This window comes from Leopardus geoffroyi, chromosome A1 (assembly GCF_018350155.1).
Source record: "Leopardus geoffroyi isolate Oge1 chromosome A1, O.geoffroyi_Oge1_pat1.0, whole genome shotgun sequence".
Lineage (NCBI taxonomy): Eukaryota > Metazoa > Chordata > Mammalia > Carnivora > Felidae > Leopardus > Leopardus geoffroyi.
In genome coordinates this window covers 88478703-88495727 of record NC_059326.1, presented here as the reverse complement: position 1 = coordinate 88495727, position 17025 = coordinate 88478703, and the positions used below count along the sequence as shown (strand labels likewise).

Genomic DNA, 17025 nt, shown 5'->3' with positions numbered 1-17025 from the left:
ATCTGTGTGTCTGAGTCCTGGGTCAAACTAATCAAGGATGCCCAGGATGAGCAGGAGGCCCAGACCCACACCAATATGTGTGATGGAGCTGATTGGGGCCCTATCGTTCATCAAACACACAGGAAGCCCCACTAGGTGCAGGCACTTCTGTAGGAGGTGACTGGGATCCAATGCACAGAGCAGACAGCACCCTCCCCTCTAGAGCTCCATTCTTTTTCTTTTTTTTTTTTTACTTTTTTTTTTAACATTTTATTTTTATTTTTGAGACAGAGAGAGACAGAGCATGAACTGGGGAGGGTCAGAGAGAGAGGGAGACACAGAATCTGAAACAGGCTCCAGGCTCTGAGCAGTCAGCACAGAGCCCGACGCGGGGCTCGAACTCACGGACCACGAGATCATGACCTGAGCCGAAGTCGGAGGCTTAACCGGCTGAGCCTCCCAGGTGCCCCTCCAGAGCTCCATTCTAGTCAGCAGTCAGTGACTCTGGATATGACAAGAGGTAATATCCACAGGACACCTGATATGATGCCCTTCTGGCCTCCTCCAGATATGGCTGCTTCCTTCTTGAGACTGAGGAAGATGGTGGACCCCGGGAGCAGGAGAAAATGTGAGTAGGCTGAGCTCATGCTGGAGGGCCTTCATTCTCCAAGAGGGCAGTGCTGAGATTGTGCATGGGAGGGGCTTCAGGACCCAGCATCCCACACACCTGAGAGTCCTGTGAGAGGGCAAAGGTCTGAGGGCTTCTCCCTGGAAGCAAGGAAAGGGGTCTTGTCCTGTGGGTTAGAGGATAAGCTGTGGGCACAATGAGACAGCAGAGGGCAACAGAGGACAGATTCAGCCCTTTAGAGAGTCCAACCCCATCCCTTCCCACTCACAGGCTTGCCTCCACCCCCATCAGGGGACCCAGAATAAAGGTTTTGGGGAGCATCATGCTCACCACCTTGTGGAACTTTGACAGTGTGTGCTTAGCAAGGGTTCAGGAGACACAGTGAGGGCTCAAGGACCACATATCACCCACACTATGGGAGACCAGTGTCAGTGGGAGGACACCCACATGTGCACTAAGTGAATGAGGCAGCATAGAGGCACAGGTCATCACGTGAGGAGGGTTCAAGCAAGCCCAGGTAAGAGACAGAGTGCCTTTGTCCTGTATGTGTTCGGATTTTCATGGAGCACTAGTGTATGCAGTGAAGGCCCTGACTCATCCTGACACCACCCCTCCACTCATGCACGGAGTTGAATTCTAGTGAGAGGTAGGCAGGAGGACACACCAAGGAGTATGTCTGGCTTCCCAAGAAGGACAGAGACGACCACATCATTGGTTAAGGGGTTCCCGTCAAATAGAATTTTCACAGTCCCTCTTCAGTGACCAGGACTCTCTTAGGTGGGACTGCCACATCACAGGTGGACACGGTATAGAACCACCTTCTGTACGTCCATGAGCAGGAGGCATAGAGGCTAGGTCCCACAGGCCTGTCTTGAAACATTAGTGCAGGAGGAACACCCCATGTTGATTGTTCTGGCTACTTTTGTATCCCCAGGGCCATCTCCTCCATTCTGGGCACCTGGCTGGACCACTACCCTGAGGACTTTTTCCAGCCCCCAGATTTCATCAGCCTGCAGATGCTGCGGGCATATATAGGGGTCCACATGCCAGGCTCCGAGCTGCAGCGCCGTGACCGCCTTCTCTACTCATCACGGAGAAACCATGAGCCCAATGAGCCAGAATCTCTGGGTGAGGAGGACTCTGGGTGGGAGATGTGGGCATGTGGATGGGACAGGGTATGCCACACAAAGCACGTTTCCTGAGACTGCGGGTGGGCTAGGAGTTGTGAGTAGTCTCAGATCACTGTTCCATTAGCCTGCCATCTGGGAGATTTCCTCTTGGTGGGTTCTTTGACTCAGATGACAATGTCTGCGGGAGAGGTTTCCTTTACTAGGAAAGGCCATGGAATGGCAATCACAGTGATGACACTTTGTATTCTTGAAGCTATGGCACCAGCTCCAGAGCAAGATCCAGACGTCCCTCAGGAGCTAGCCCCCGCTATCTCTGTGGTGCCCACTGCAGCTTCGCAGCCCAGGCTGCCTGCAGCCACCACTCATCCTGGAGCTCAGCAATTAGAAGAATTGGTGACCCTCCCTGCAGAGTCACCAAGAGTGCAGGTGGTAGTCCCAGCTCTGATTCACTGTCAGGAGCTGGAAGAGACACCTGCCCCTTTGGTGGACCCAACCCAGACCCTGAGCAGCCTCCAGCCCCAGCTGGCGGGGTCACGGAAGGGCTGGAGCAACCACCTGCTGCAGCTGAGCAACCAGCCTCGGCTCCCGAGGAGTGGCGCATGTTGGCTGCAGCCCCAAAGGATGCCCTGATCCTGTCATTGCGTTCTTTGTAATTTTTGTGGTTTGTATAGAGATATTTACTGTCCTTACGTATTGTTTTGTAAATAAAACATAAATTAACTTCAAAAGAAGTTACTCTGGTCCTTTCAAATTACAAATTCAAGTGCCATTACGTACATTCACAGGATTTTGCACCCGTGACCACTATGTACTCCTAGAACATTTCCATCACAGAGACACATGTACTACTAATCACCCACGGCTCATTCCCTCACCCCAGTCTCTGCAACCACTGATATCGGTTTCTGCTGCTTTAGCTCCTCCAAAATTTTCAGGTGTGTGCAAACACACAACATTGCCTGTTGTGTCTGGCTACATAACATGAGAGTGATTAATAATTGTTTAAATATTCAATGAAACTAAGATTTTTATGACAGAGGAATATTCCCCACAGAACAAAGATTATGTCAAGCTCCTCCTTGAAATATCTTCATTATCTGGCATGGGGACCCTTTGAGGTTTGACACAAGACCAGAAGTCAGAGGAGAAATGTCTGGACCAGAGCGATACCTTGACAATGTTTCATTTTCCTGGGCCGGCCATGTTGATATTGGTCTAATGTGCATATTATAAAAATACCTAAATGAAATATCCAATATTCCATTTATGATAATCTATTAGGCAATAAAGTACAAAGATCTTAAAGGTTTTCTGCAGGGGATGTTTATGTAGTAAACTAAAGATTTAAATAATGAGGACAGGCACCAAGGTGGCTCAATCGTTTGAGTTTCCGAGTTGAATTTGGCTCAGGTCATGATCTCATGGTTCTTGAGATCAAGTCCCAAGTCAGGCTCCGCAATGACAGCTTGAAGCCCTGGTCAGGATTCTCCTTCTCGCTCTTTCCAAATAAATAAATATGAAAAAATAAATAAATAAATACAAATAAATGCGGAGAAAAATTTATATTCTTCAAAGAAATAATCGCCCATAAGACATGGTGTCATCTTCCCAGTCCTTTTGCTTTGAGTGCAGCAGGTGTCTGTGTTTGTGTCTACGAGTGGTGTGACAGGTTGGGCGTGGAAGGATCCAGGATTATGATCTTGTAGTACGTGATGTCCCCACAGTGGACAGGCACAGTCCTGTCCCCTTCTGCATTCTCAGTGGCCACACATCATCATCTACTCTGCGTCTCCAGAAGCTGAATGACTGGGCCAATTCCAATACTTTGACTCTCATCATTGTACAGAACGGTACATGTGTACTGTAAATCTCTCTTTCTTTATTAGGCTTGTACACCTAGCACAACTTTTGGAACATAATTCATATGCATTTTGTGGGTGCTGCCTCCAGTTTCCAATATCTACAGTCTCTTTATTACGTTGGGGCCTTATGTGAAAAGCAGGGACCCCCGGGACTGACTGGATACCTGAAGAATTAGGAGGACAAGCCAGCACTGAGGCCATCAGGGTACCTAGGAGTGACCCATGGGGCAGGAAAGAAACCACATTCCCTCATTGTGATCTCCTGCACAGCATCCCTGCCCCATGTCCGAGAACACACTCGTCCAGGCCCCATCCCATGACAAACCCCAGCCACCTGTGCACCTCCTGCTCCATAGCTCTGCTTCTCAGTAGAGCAGCCAGTCCCTGCTTTCAGGCCAGTGGAGGATGCAGCCTGGGCCACTGCTGTCTGCTTGTTGGCCCTCCACCCAGGCTGGGTCCCTTACTCTCAAGAAAGTACCTGTAAGTGCAGGTCAGGTCAATGAGTTAAAGACCATGACCTGAATGTGTTCATCCTGAGGATTCAGTGGCAACAGCAAGAACCACTTGAACCTCCACAAGCAAGAGAGTCCTTTACAAAGCACACCAGGAGCTCAAGGAGCCTGCAGTCAACGGTTTGATACCGAGTAAAGCCACTCCACGCTTCAGGCTCCTCCAGCAGTGAAGCCCTGCACCTGCCAGCCCCATCTTTGGGGAACAGTGTCTTTGTCATGAGCAGCCACACAGCACCCTCTGGTGACCACAACACACACAGGAATACTGCAGGGCTCCCTGATCTCTCAGCGAAGAAAGTGCCATTCCAACCTAGACATCCTCAGAGGATTCCAGGCAGATCAGAAGCAACTCTGTAAAATGAAGTGATTTTGAGGTGCCTTTCAGGAACTCTATGAAAAATATAGGTCTCTTCCCAACTGCAGTATTCTGAGATGAATTCACTGAACGTTTGAGTCAGGCACTGGGTTCCAGGACAGAAAATAGAGACAAGGTGGCTACCTCCCAAGATGCACAGGGTGTGTTGTGGGAATGTATTGGGAAGTATATGTCTATGTCACAGCTCTCTGTGGTTAAACAAAACGTATATCCAAACAAACCTTATTTATGGACCTGGGTGGCACAGTCAGTGAAGCATCTGACTTTGGCTCAGGTTGTGATCTCATGAATTGTATTTTGAGTCCTGCATTGGGCTCTGTGCTGACAACTCAGAGTCTGGAGCCTGCTTCAGATTCTGTGTCTCTCTTTCTCTCAGCTCTTCCCCACTCATTCTCTCTCTCTGTCTGTCTCTGTCTCTCTCTCTCTCTCTCTCTGTATACCTCTCTCTCAAGAGTAAATAAACATAGAAAACTTAAAAAAGAAAATAATGAATTTAACCAAGTAGATGAAAGACCTCTTTACTGAAAACCAGAAATCAGTGGAGAAAGAAGTTGAAGGATGGAAATAAGTGGAAAGACATTCTATGCTAGTGGATCCCAAGAATTAAGATGGTCAAAATGTCCACACTACTTAAAGCCATCTACACATTCCCTAGGTGCAATCCCTATCAAAGTTTAAGCACATCTCCAAAAATAGAATAATCCTTCAATGAGGACAGAACCACAAAAGGCCCTGAATAGCCAAAGTCACTTTGAGAAGGAAGAACACAGCTGGAAGCATCATGCTTTCTGATATTAAACTAGATCTCAAAGCTACAATAACCCAAGCACTATGGTATTGGTGATAAAACAGACACACAGATCATTGGAACAGAACTGAAGGCCCAGAAAGAAACCCACGCATAAGTAGCCAATTAATTTACAACAAAAGAACCAAGAATATAACATGAGGAAAAGGCAGTCTCCTCAATAGGTGGTGTCAGAAACCCTGGGAACAGAAAAACAACATGCACAGAAAAACAACTTGACACGTATTTAACACCACACACAGAAACGAAGTCAAAATGTATTAAAGACTTAAGACCTAAAACCAGAAAAATACTGGATAAAAACTTGGGCAGAAGGTGTGGGAAATCGCACAATACTGTCCTGAGTTAGGAGATTATAGGGAACGCTTTGCAAAGCAGATCACTGTTCTCCGGCCTTGCTGCAAACAGCCAGCAGCAGTTCACTTCCCTAGTTGGTGGGCCCCTGGGGGGCAGGCTAGACTACGCTGATCTATGTGTATGTAGGGTGTATGTAGATGTGTATGTAGGGGTTGGGTTCTGCACGTGCTCACAAAGTCCTTAGATCATGTTGTTGCATGGAATATTTTATCCTGTCTAAATTTGGTTTGCACCATGTCTTTAATACATTCTTTCTAGCATGTGGTCCACTGACGTGTTGCACATTGTTTGTATATTTAATGACTACAGGAGCTTGAGAGCAGCTCGTGGAGATGTCCCTTAAACTCCCTGTCGCCTCTTGACTTGCATGGAGTCTTAAGCAATCCTTTCTGCTGCCCTTGGCGACAAAGCCAAGTGCCGAACCCATGAAAATGTTTTTGATCTCAGTCTTGACACTGAGTTTTGGGATTTGACACCAGAAGCCTACCCTACAAAGGAAAAATAAAGAAGTGGGACTACATGAAACTAAAAAAAGAAGTTCTGCACAGCAAAAATATCTTCAACAGAATGAAAAGGCAACATAGTGAATGGGAGAAAATACTTGCAAACTACATACATGGTAAAGGGTTGATAGACAAAAGATATAAAGAACTCCTACAGCACAACAATGCAAAAGCAAAGGGCAATTATGAAACTGGCAGAGTCCTGAAGAGGCATTTTTCCAATGAAGCCATACAGATGGCCAGCACATACAAGAAGAGATGTGCAATGTCACTCCACATTAGGGAAATGAAAAGCCAAAACCAAAGAGATATCACCTGAAACCTGTCTGAATGATCTTATCAAAAAGACAAGAAATTACAAGCGTTGGGTAAAATGTGGAGGAAAGCGAATCATTGTGCTCTGTTGCTGGGATTGGAACTTGGTGCAGCGGCAGTCGAGAACAATATCAAGTTTCCTCAAAAAATTCAAACTAGAACATCCATATCATCCAGCAATTTCCCTCAATAACCCGCCTAGGTATTACTCAGAACACATGAAATCACTAACTCCCCAAAATACCTTTACACCTGTATCATGCCACATTGTTTATAATAGCCTGGAGGGCATTATGCTAAGTGAAATAAATCACAAGGAGAAAGACAAGTACCAAATGCTTGCACATATATGTGAAAACTGAAACAGAAAATAAGAAATCAAAACACAAAAATTCTCAAAACATAACAAAACAAACCCATAAATACATAAGGATGATTGCAAAGGTGAGGGGCAGGAAGGAGGGAAATAGGTTAAAGGGCAAAAGGCATCAGCGAATAAAAAAAGACCATGTCAACAGGGAAATAGAGAGTAAATATGACTTCAATAGCTCAAATTCTAGCTTCCTCTATTTCAAAGACCTTAGTTCATTCCACTACATTCACCAGACCTACCTGAATAATAAGGAATTATTATGACTCGGCAGTTTTTGAAAGATGATTTCTTTACTTACTATTTTATATCAAAAAGGACAGAGTGCTTAGATTACTAGCTATGTCAGATTTTCAATTATTTTTATGGTTTATTGAAGGATCATTATGTCGCAAAAATCTCCTTAGATCTAAGTGGACACTCTCGTCACTCTTAACATATGTACATACCACTAAAACAGTACAATAAAGGTAAGGGACATTGTCCATCACACAAAAGTTATTTTTTTCTCCTTGTTGTAGTGAGCGTTTTGTGATGAAAATGTTTTGGGTATCAAGCACATGTATCAAATTCCATGCGATGGGATATGAAGAATATAGTAATCATGGTAATTATGAAAATGATGATATTCAAGATAATCATAATCTCCTTGATTCCTGAGACAGACAACTGACCCCCCGGGGACAAAACAGATGCTTAGGAGCGTGAGCTGCTAAAAGTGGCCTACACCACACCATCTTACTGAAAACATAAACGTACCAGTCATCTTGATATGTAAGTTTGTGAAAGCCTCTGCTCTTAGGCTTTTGCTTTCAGTGAGGTCACGGTGCTGCCTTCAGGATGTTTTCAACCTTTGAGACAGGATTGGAACACTCTATTGAAATGAGAAATTCTACGCAACAAAACAGTCTTTGGAAAGAACTGGGTTCCTAACGCAGTCCGGACTACATACAGGCCACAGCACCACACACACACACACACACACACACACACACACACCAACAACCTGGGAGAGGGAGAACCCATGGAATGAAAGAGCATTTGCTCAAGCGCTGATTTCAAAAGGAGGCTGAGAGGCGAGCACTGGCTGCTCAAGTACACATGCACTGGTTTCTAGGGACACGGTGGGCTCAGAGTCACTTCTCCCTTGTGCTGCCTGGTGAGTCGCAGACGAGATGTGCTTCCTAAGGTCTGAAACTCTTGAAACACGGAACAAATGCAAGAGAGGAGGCGCTCCACAGAGACATGAAGCACCATGCCCCACAGATATGAAGAGCAAAACCGACAAGTCTGCCTGGAACAAGGAGCTTTTCCATCCACCTTCCTTGGGAGGGTACGAAGAAGACGTTCCCACCCAACATTTTCCAAAGATGATCTTGTACTGAATCCCAAAACGCCAGTCCTCTCCAGCACACAACTCCAAGTAGGAAAGAGTCTGGACCACCCTCTAAAAGAAAGGAGCTCCATGTGTTCATCGCCCGTTTGCTTTGAGTTCATTGATTGAAAGTAAATTGCCTTCAGAAATGAAGAGCTCAACAGGGAGTTGCACAACCCCTCATTCAGACTCCACACCCCATAGTCCCATTAACTCCCATGTTAAAGGACCGCCTTTAGCAAAAAGCAGTGTGGGATCTCCCCACCCCATCAGAGGGTGCAACTTTGCGGCCAGGGGCCGGGCAGGGCAGGGGGTGTGGAGGGGGGAGGCAGGAGGCTTGTGTTCACCTGCAGCTTCCACTCTACATCACTTCAACAAGTTCCCTGGCTAGGCTCCAGCAACTCAGGCCCACCACCCTGACTCTCCCTGCAATGTTTCCCTGCACGCTGAGGTCCCTGCACTTCATTTTCACAGGCAGGAATGTTTTGTCCTGCTCATAGCTGTGACTTCCCTGGCCCTGCCTTGACATTTCCCCACAACCGCAGGTCCACGCATTCATTCCTTCGTTCGCACCTCCATCCTCCAGCCACCAACCCAGTCAGACCTCAAGGGCACTCAGGGAGCCGCCAATCCCCCCACCCCGGTACCTGTGCCACTTCCCACCACTGGAACCTAACCCCCCACTCGATCTCGGGCCCTCCTCCTCCAGGGAACTGGGGTAAAACCCATAAAGGTCACTCCTGAGTCCTCCAGACCTCAGCCAGAAAGGAGTGCAAGAAGAATCCAATAGCACGAGGGGGGGGGGGGTGGGGATGGAAGGGGAAGACAGAGAGGGGCAGGGGGAAGGCCACATAGGACCCTGTCACGAGGATCCCTATCTTGGCAGCACCACGACTGAGGCAGGTCCTGGAGAGAGGCTGTGGGTCTCAGCTGCTCCACCTTTAGGCTTCTTGTATATGGTCTTTCAGGGGCGCTGGGGCATCGCATCGCCCTCAGCCCCTGGCAGTGTTGGCGCTCCAGGAGTGCAGCTGCAGCCCAGAGGCGCCTTTGGGAGTTGATCCCGCGAATTGGCCTCTGCCTCCAGGAGCTTCAGGAGCAGCAGGGCCACCACCCTCCTGGGCTGGAGGCTCATGGCTCCCAGTCTGCGAGTGCCCCGCTACCTCCACAGCTACCTGGATGCAGGCACTAGGCAGCAGCATGTCCCCGGCGGGGGAGTGGGGTGGGTGTCAGCCCCTGGCTGGCTGAGAGACTTGGGAGCTTGGGCGGCAGGTGGTCTGGGAGCCAGGACACACAGAACAGCTGCAGCTTGAGCTGTGTCCCTCACCGGGCTCAGTACCTGGCCCACACGTCTGCGTGCAACCATGGGCTCGCTCCCGCACACCCGCTCGGATCTGGGATCCAAGCCCCCCGACCTCCCACAGGGGGCACAGCTGCTGGGCGCCAGGGTCTGCAACACCACACCTAGGTGTGCCCACCAGGTGGTATGACCGCCTGCCCGCCAACCTGACGGCCAGGAGCCAGGGAGAGGACTCCAGAGACCAGACTAGTGGGAGAGGGACTGTCAGGTGTCTCTTCCCCAGGTGGAGACCTCCCTGTCACCTCTGAAGAGACCCAGGAAGGTTTTGAAAAGCTGATTTCGCAGGGAGGTGGCTGTACATGAACCTAGTGCTCCCTCTTGCATCCTAGGCCCCTGTGTTTGTTCTTCACTCTCCCTCAGGTTCCTGCAAACCATGGACATCTGCAGCTGTGCACCCTCCCCACTTGGGACCCGTGACCAAAACAGCAGCCCTCAGGGACAGGGAGACACACTGGGAATACGAGACTCCTTCCACCTCCCTTCTCCTTGAAATGTTGGTGCTTTTCAGCTCTGCATGTCCTTCCCATGGCCCTACCTGGACTACACCACCATTGGTCCCACCCTCAAGTCCAACCTGCCACTGCTGACTTTGTCATGTCCTTCAACTCTGTGGAACCGCCTTTCCACCTCCACTACCTCCCACCCCCCATGTTTTCTTCACAGTGTGCCTCAGATCCCAACTCATCCGTGTGATTTTTCTTTTCTTTTTTTTCAAATTTTTTTTTCAATGTTTACTTATTTTGGCGACAGAGAGAGACAGGACATCCTACTTGCGATTTTTCAACAAGCATCTATTGGACGTGCAAGGTGTACCAGACCCTGATCTGGAGGTGGGCAAGAAAACTTATGCCTGAGGTTTCAAGGGTAGCCACAGGACTACCATACAGGGTGAGGAGGAGAAGAGAGACCAAGTAGTCAAGGGTTTATACGAAAGAAGCATCAAGGGCACGGACCTACACAGCACTGGAAGGAGAGCAGGGAGTCACGGAAATATGGATCATTGAAGGCTAGTCCCAATGTCCAGCCTTCATCACATGTCCTCACCTGAGGACTTGCAAATAGACACCCCCAGACTGGACCTGTTAGAAGCAGGACTTACAGGAAAAGCACAAGACTTGTCTGTGGACTTCATTGTCATGGTAAGGGCACCATCACACAAGCCCACCAAGGGACTCTGGACTCTGGCAACTCTGACTTACTGTGTACAATGAGGAATTGTTAAGACTCTTTCAAGGGCACAAGTGAAGAGAAAACTAAGCCACAAGCCTAAGAGAATAGAGATGCAAAACCTTTCTCCCCCCAGGGGCAATGTAAATGATCTCATGCTATACAAACGCAAAAAACCTCTGCTAGCTTTAGAAACTTCACCAGTTTTCTGCCTCATTTATCAGTCTCATCCCAGAAGTAGACCCCCACTTCATTGGCTCTATACAGACCATTTGCCTGCATTCTCCTTGGAAGCAGCTTCCTACCTACCAGAACCCTGATGGGGGTCTCCATGTCATGGCACGTATTCATATGTAGGTGAATGACGTTTCCATTTCATTTTGAACATTATGCTGATGCCTCCCTCCTGGCTCTGCATCTCTACTGAGAAGACTGTTTTGCTGAGTTTACTTTGTGTGTGTGTGTGTGTGTGTGTGTGTGTGCATATATGTTCTTTATCACTGTGTAGGGCTCCCTAGTGTGGATGGAATGCTTTGTTTATCCATTCGAGGGACATTTTGTTTGCTTCCAGTGGTTTGGCTACTACACATTACCCTGCAGTGAACATTTGTGCCCAGTGTTTTGTGGGATTTTAAGTTTAAATTCTCTGGGATAAATAAATGTCCAGGAACCTGACCGCTATGTTGTAGGGTTTATGTTCAGCTATCAAACTGTCTTACCACAGTGGCTGTGCTATTTACATTCCCACCAGCAATGCATGAGAGAGCCGCCTCTTTCCAACATTTTATCTTTTCACTGTTTTAGTTGAACCAGCTCTTCTAACAGGCGGGGAGTGATTACTCAGTCAGTTGTCATTTGTATTTACCTCACGGCTAGTGATGTATAACATTTTCTCATGTGCTTATGCCACCTGTATGTTATCTTTGCTGAAATGTTTCTTCATGTCTTTTGCCCATTTCCTATTTGGAAAATGTTTTCCTTCTTATTTTTTGTTGCATTCTGAATTTTTTTATACTGTGTAGATACAAGTTCTTTGTCACATGTGTGGTTTGCAAACATGTTCGCCTTGTGGATAGCTTGTATTTTTATCCTATTAACAGGATATTTTTTTAATGTTTATTTATTTATTTTTGAGAGAGACAGAGTGCAACTGGGGGAGGGGCAGAGAGAGGGGAGACACAGAATCTGAAGCAGGCTCCAGGCTCTGAGCTGTCAGCACAGAGACAGATGCAGGGCTCAAATTCATGAACAAGGAGATCTTGACCTGAGTTAAAGTCGGACACTTAATGGACTGAGCCACTTTAATTAATTTAATAATTATTTTATTTTATTTTATTTATTTTTTATTTTATTTATTTTATTTATTTTATTATTATTTATTTAAATAATTATTATAATTATCATGATTATATTAATTATATATAATTATTATAATTATCATGATTATATCATCATGATTATATTAATTATATATAATATAATATTATATATTATATTATATTATATATATTATATTAATTATATATAATATATTATATAATATATAATTAATAATAAATATATATATTTATTATTTACATAATTCATATAATTATAATATGTTATATTAAGTTAGCTAACAAACAGGCTCTTTAAAAGAGCGAAATGTTTTAATCTTGATAAAGTCCCATTCACCATGTATTTTAGTTTCTGAATCTTGCTTTATTGCAATGTGTAAAAATGCACTAAGTTTAAGCCAATGGCTAAAAATCCATAATGCACATTCTTACAGTTGTCTAGGGTAGAAATCCAACAAGGGCACCAGTGTGGTCACGTTCTGGGAAGATTCATCTTCTTGGCTTGCAGATGGTCACCTTCTGGCTTTGTGCTCACATGACCTCTCTCTGTATGTGTGCATGGAGAGGGAGTGCCAGCTCTCTGGCATCTCTCTTTGTACGCATGCTAACCTCATGATGAGGGTCCTAAACTTGTGACCTAACATAACCTCATTATCTTCCAAGGCCCCACATGCAAGCTTATGGGGATAGAACTGGAAAAATGTGAATGGGGTGGGAGCATAGTGTAGTCCTAGCATGTTTCCTGGTGGATTTCTTGAGGTTTCAACTCTTTGGTATTTACTCACTTTCTTAGATCATTAGGTTCACATCTTTTGTCAAATTTGGAAAATCAGCCATGATTTCCTGAAACAATTTTTTGATTTTTCTCTTGAAATATATTTTTAGTCCCTACTTTTTTGTATTTTCTCTTTCTGAGATTCCTGTGACATAAACATTAGGTTTTATTCTTTGTGTGTTGTATGTGTGTGTGTGGGGGGGGGGGTTTAAAATTGTAGTCATTATCCTTTTCAGTTGTAATTGTTGATTATGTACTTCTTTACACCTTTCTTCCTTTCCTGAGACTTATTCTCATTTGTTTCAAACACATTTGTAATTGCTTGCTTAAGCATTTTTTTAATGATGTCTCCTTTCAAATCCATTGGGAATCCTAACACCTAGGTCACCATTGGCTTTGGGGGGGGGGTCTGTGAATCGTGTGACATATTAAAGATGACATTTCTCTGGGCTTTTATCTGGCGTGTGTTCTTAATTATTCATCTTTCATATTTGGGGTGTGTCAGAAGACTCTGGATGTTCTTTTTTTTTTTTTTTTTTTTTTTCAACGTTTATTTATTTTTGGGACAGAGAGAGACAGAGCATGAATGGGGGAGGGGCAGAGAGAGAGGGAGACAGAGAATTGGAAACAGGCTCCAGGCTCTGAGCCACCAGCCCAGAGCCTGACGCGGGGCTCGAACTCACGAACCGCGAGATCGTGACCTGGCTGAAGTCGGACGCTTAACCGACTGCGCCACCCAGGCGCCCCTTTTTTCTTTTTTCTTTTTTTTTTTTAAATTTTTTTTTCAACGTTTATTTATTTTTGGGACAGAGAGAGACAGAGCATGAATGGGGGAGGGGCAGAGAGAGAGGGAGACAGAGAATTGGAAACAGGCTCCAGGCTCTGAGCCACCAGCCCAGAGCCTGACGTGGATGTTCTTAAATCTGGTGTGTTAGCAAGTGGTGGGTCAATAAGACTGTGACTAGCAAATGCAGCCCCGGTTCTGTGCCCAAACCAGAAAGAGCAAAGTGAGCCCTGACCAGACACAGCTGGGCAAATACAGGGCAACCTGTGTGGAAAGTCACATCATCGTGGCTTTCTTCTCTCCAGGCAACGATGAGTGCATAGGGTAGCTAAAACATATCGTTTGCCAACTGTATTTCCAAAGATGGAAGGATAAGTACTTGTAAAGCCCAAATGTCTGGTTGACAGTGGGAATTATTGAGTAAAAGTGTGTTCTGTGTGTTGAGGGCATTTGAGAAGTTTATTCTAGTGGAAGTAGGTAATGATGGGTTTTAATGGGATGGTTGTCATTGATGTTGGGCTTACTCAAAACTTACATCGCATTGGCTCCTCTTACTGGTGTCCTTAGCCTAAATATCATCCCCCCCAAGACCTGTCAAAAGGAGCCCGGTCAGATAAGGGAGTGAGCCCTGAGCTGGTGCGCTGACTTGTGTGAGATGTGACACACCCACTCTAGCCACTCTTCCTGAATGCCTGCTTGGGAATGACCTTTGCCTCATGCCCACCACCACAGTGGAGTCACAGAGGAACATGCTGGTGGTCAGCTCATCTGGCAATCTCAAGGCCAGTCCCTCCCTCTCTCTGCATAAACTTGGGACAGGAGTGGGGTCCTCTGACATTCACCTTGGCACTCCATAGGAGATGTGGAACACTCACTATTAATTACAGGACCAGGGGTCTCATGTTCTTCCTTCAGGCATACACCCAAGACCATTTCCATCCCTAGTCTAGCCTTTTCTGGGGACCATGCCCCATGTGCTTGTTTCCTGACAGGTTAATTCTTCCTCTCTGTAGGCAAAACCAGCATCTTCACTTACACTGGAGAACACAGTGACACAGGATGGCTGGAATAAGTTGACTTGTCAGAGCACCTCAATTAGACAGGATGAGGAGAATATCCTTGTACCTCCCAATGTATGGATCAGTCATTTAAACCCAAATATGTCCCTACCAGAACACTTTCCCCAATATTCCATCAGTCTGGCCCCAAAGATGGGGGAGCCCATTCATTATGGGCTAAGTAAAACATGTCTTTGGGAAGTTTTTTTGTTTTTTTGTTTTTTTGTTTTTTTTTTTCCCAGAATTAACCCTGACCCTTTCCTGCAAGGAGTGGTTTTCCTGAAATGGAAGTGATGTCTATAACCACTTCTCAAAGTCAGACACTTCAGCTCCACATGGGAAACCTGAAGATGAGTTCAGCTTGTTCATGCTCTGCGCCCCTCAGTGTGACAGCAGTGGGAGGACTGGACTGCAGGCTGGAGGACTGGAGGGGCTGAGACAGGTACAGTTGAGCGATGCCCCTGATAGACTCACCAGAAACAGGGTTGTGAGGGTGTCACAGGACAGTGAAGCTGAAGGTGGACCATGGTGGCACTTGTAGAAACCTTTGTAGACATCTTCTTTCTGCTCTGAAAATGGAGGATGCACTGTGGAGTTATACAAATCCATAGAGATGTTGACACCAACTCCCCTTCAGCAAATGGCTCCCGAACCGTGAGACCATGACCTGAAGCCGAACTCAGATGCTTAACCAGAGCCACCCAGGCGCCCCTAATATGTAAACATCATTAATCACAATCCACTGTGATTTTCGGAATGCATGGGTGGTTCACAACTCACAGGTAAAACAACTTTATAAATCATATTAAAAAAGATGAAGGGTGGGGCGCCTGGGTGGCGCAGTCGGTTGAGCGTCCGACTTCAGCCAGGTCACGATCTCGCGGTCCGTGAGTTCGAGCCCCGCGTCGGGCTCTGGGCTGATGGCTCAGAGCCTGGAGCCTGTTTCCAATTCTGTGTCTCCCTCTCTCTCTGCCCCTCCCCCGGTCATGCTCTGTCTCTCTCTGTCCCAAAAATAAATAAACATTGAAAAAAAAAATTAAAAAAAAAAAAAAGATGAAGGGTAAAAACCATAGGATCATCTCTATAGACGCAGACAAAGCATTTGACAAAATACATCATCTGTTCATTTTCACAACTCAACAAAGTGGGTTTAGAAAGTATACACCTGGGGGCGCCTAGGTGGCGCAGTCGGTTAAGCGTCCGACTTCAGCCAGGTCACGATCTCGCGGTCCGTGAGTTCGAGCCTCACGTCGGGCTCTGGGCTGATGGCTCAGAGCCTGGAGCCTGTTTCCAATTCTGTTTCTCCCTCTCTCTGCCCCTCCCCCGTTCATGTTCTGTCTCTCTCTGTCCCAAAAATAAATAAATGTTGAAAAAAAAATTAAAAAAAAAAAAGAAAGTATACACCTCAACATGAAAAAGGCCATATATAAAAATAAGACATGCTAACATACTCAGTGGTGACAAAGTGAAAACCTTTCCTCTATGATCAGGAAGGAAGTACAAATATCTACTTTCACCACCTTTGTTCAACATAATACAAAAAGTGGTAAACATAGCAATAGTACAAGAAAAAAGAAAGAAAAGTCATCCCAACATGGTAAGGGAGAATGAAAACTTACTATTTGCAGATGATAGGGCACTACATAAAAAACCTTAATGAATCCACCAAGAAACCATTGGAATTGAAAATTCATTCAATAAAGTTATATGACATACAATTATTATGCAGGAATCTGTTCATTTCTATAGTCATGATGACGTAGGAGAAAGATAAAAAATCCCATCTACAATGGCACCAAAAAGAAATTACAGCTGCAAGACTTCCATAATCGGAGACATCCAAATCCAAAAGATATAGAGATGCCCCATCAAACTCAACAAAACAAGCCAAAATCAAATACATATTGTAATAAAATTTGTAAAATATAGAGATAATAAAAACATCCTGAAAGTATAAGAAGAAAGAAGTCCAACCTATAAGGAAAGACAAATGATGTTAACAGCAGACTTCCCCCACAGAAACCAGGCCAGCAGAAGGGAGTGGCACGATACATTCAACACACTGAATGGGAAAAATATGTAGCTGAGAATACTCTATACATGAAGGCTGTCATTCAGAATAGCAGAGATAAATAGTTTCCCTGACAAACAAAAGTATATTGGTTCATGACCATTAAACCAGACCTTCAAGAAATAGTAAAAGGGAATTCTTTGAGTGAGAAAGACAACAACAACAAAGACTAGAAGGAAAAAGAGAAAATCTCCATAGGCAATGACAAAACAAACATGGCAGTAAATTAATAACTGTCAATAGTCACTCTGAATGTAGACT

The 17025-nt window shown here is 45.5% G+C and overlaps 1 protein-coding gene across 1 annotated transcript; it reads left to right on the top strand.

Annotated features, from left to right (window-relative positions):
* Nucleotides 1-436: 436 nt before the first annotated feature.
* On the top strand, nucleotides 437-2484 carry LOC123599200 (ral guanine nucleotide dissociation stimulator-like). The gene is made up of 3 exons (XM_045480522.1): nucleotides 437-607; nucleotides 1542-1735; nucleotides 1991-2484. Coding segments are annotated over exons 1-3 (573 nt in total). The 5' UTR covers nucleotides 437-605; the 3' UTR covers nucleotides 2368-2484.
* The last annotated feature ends 14541 nt before the right edge of the window (nucleotides 2485-17025 follow it).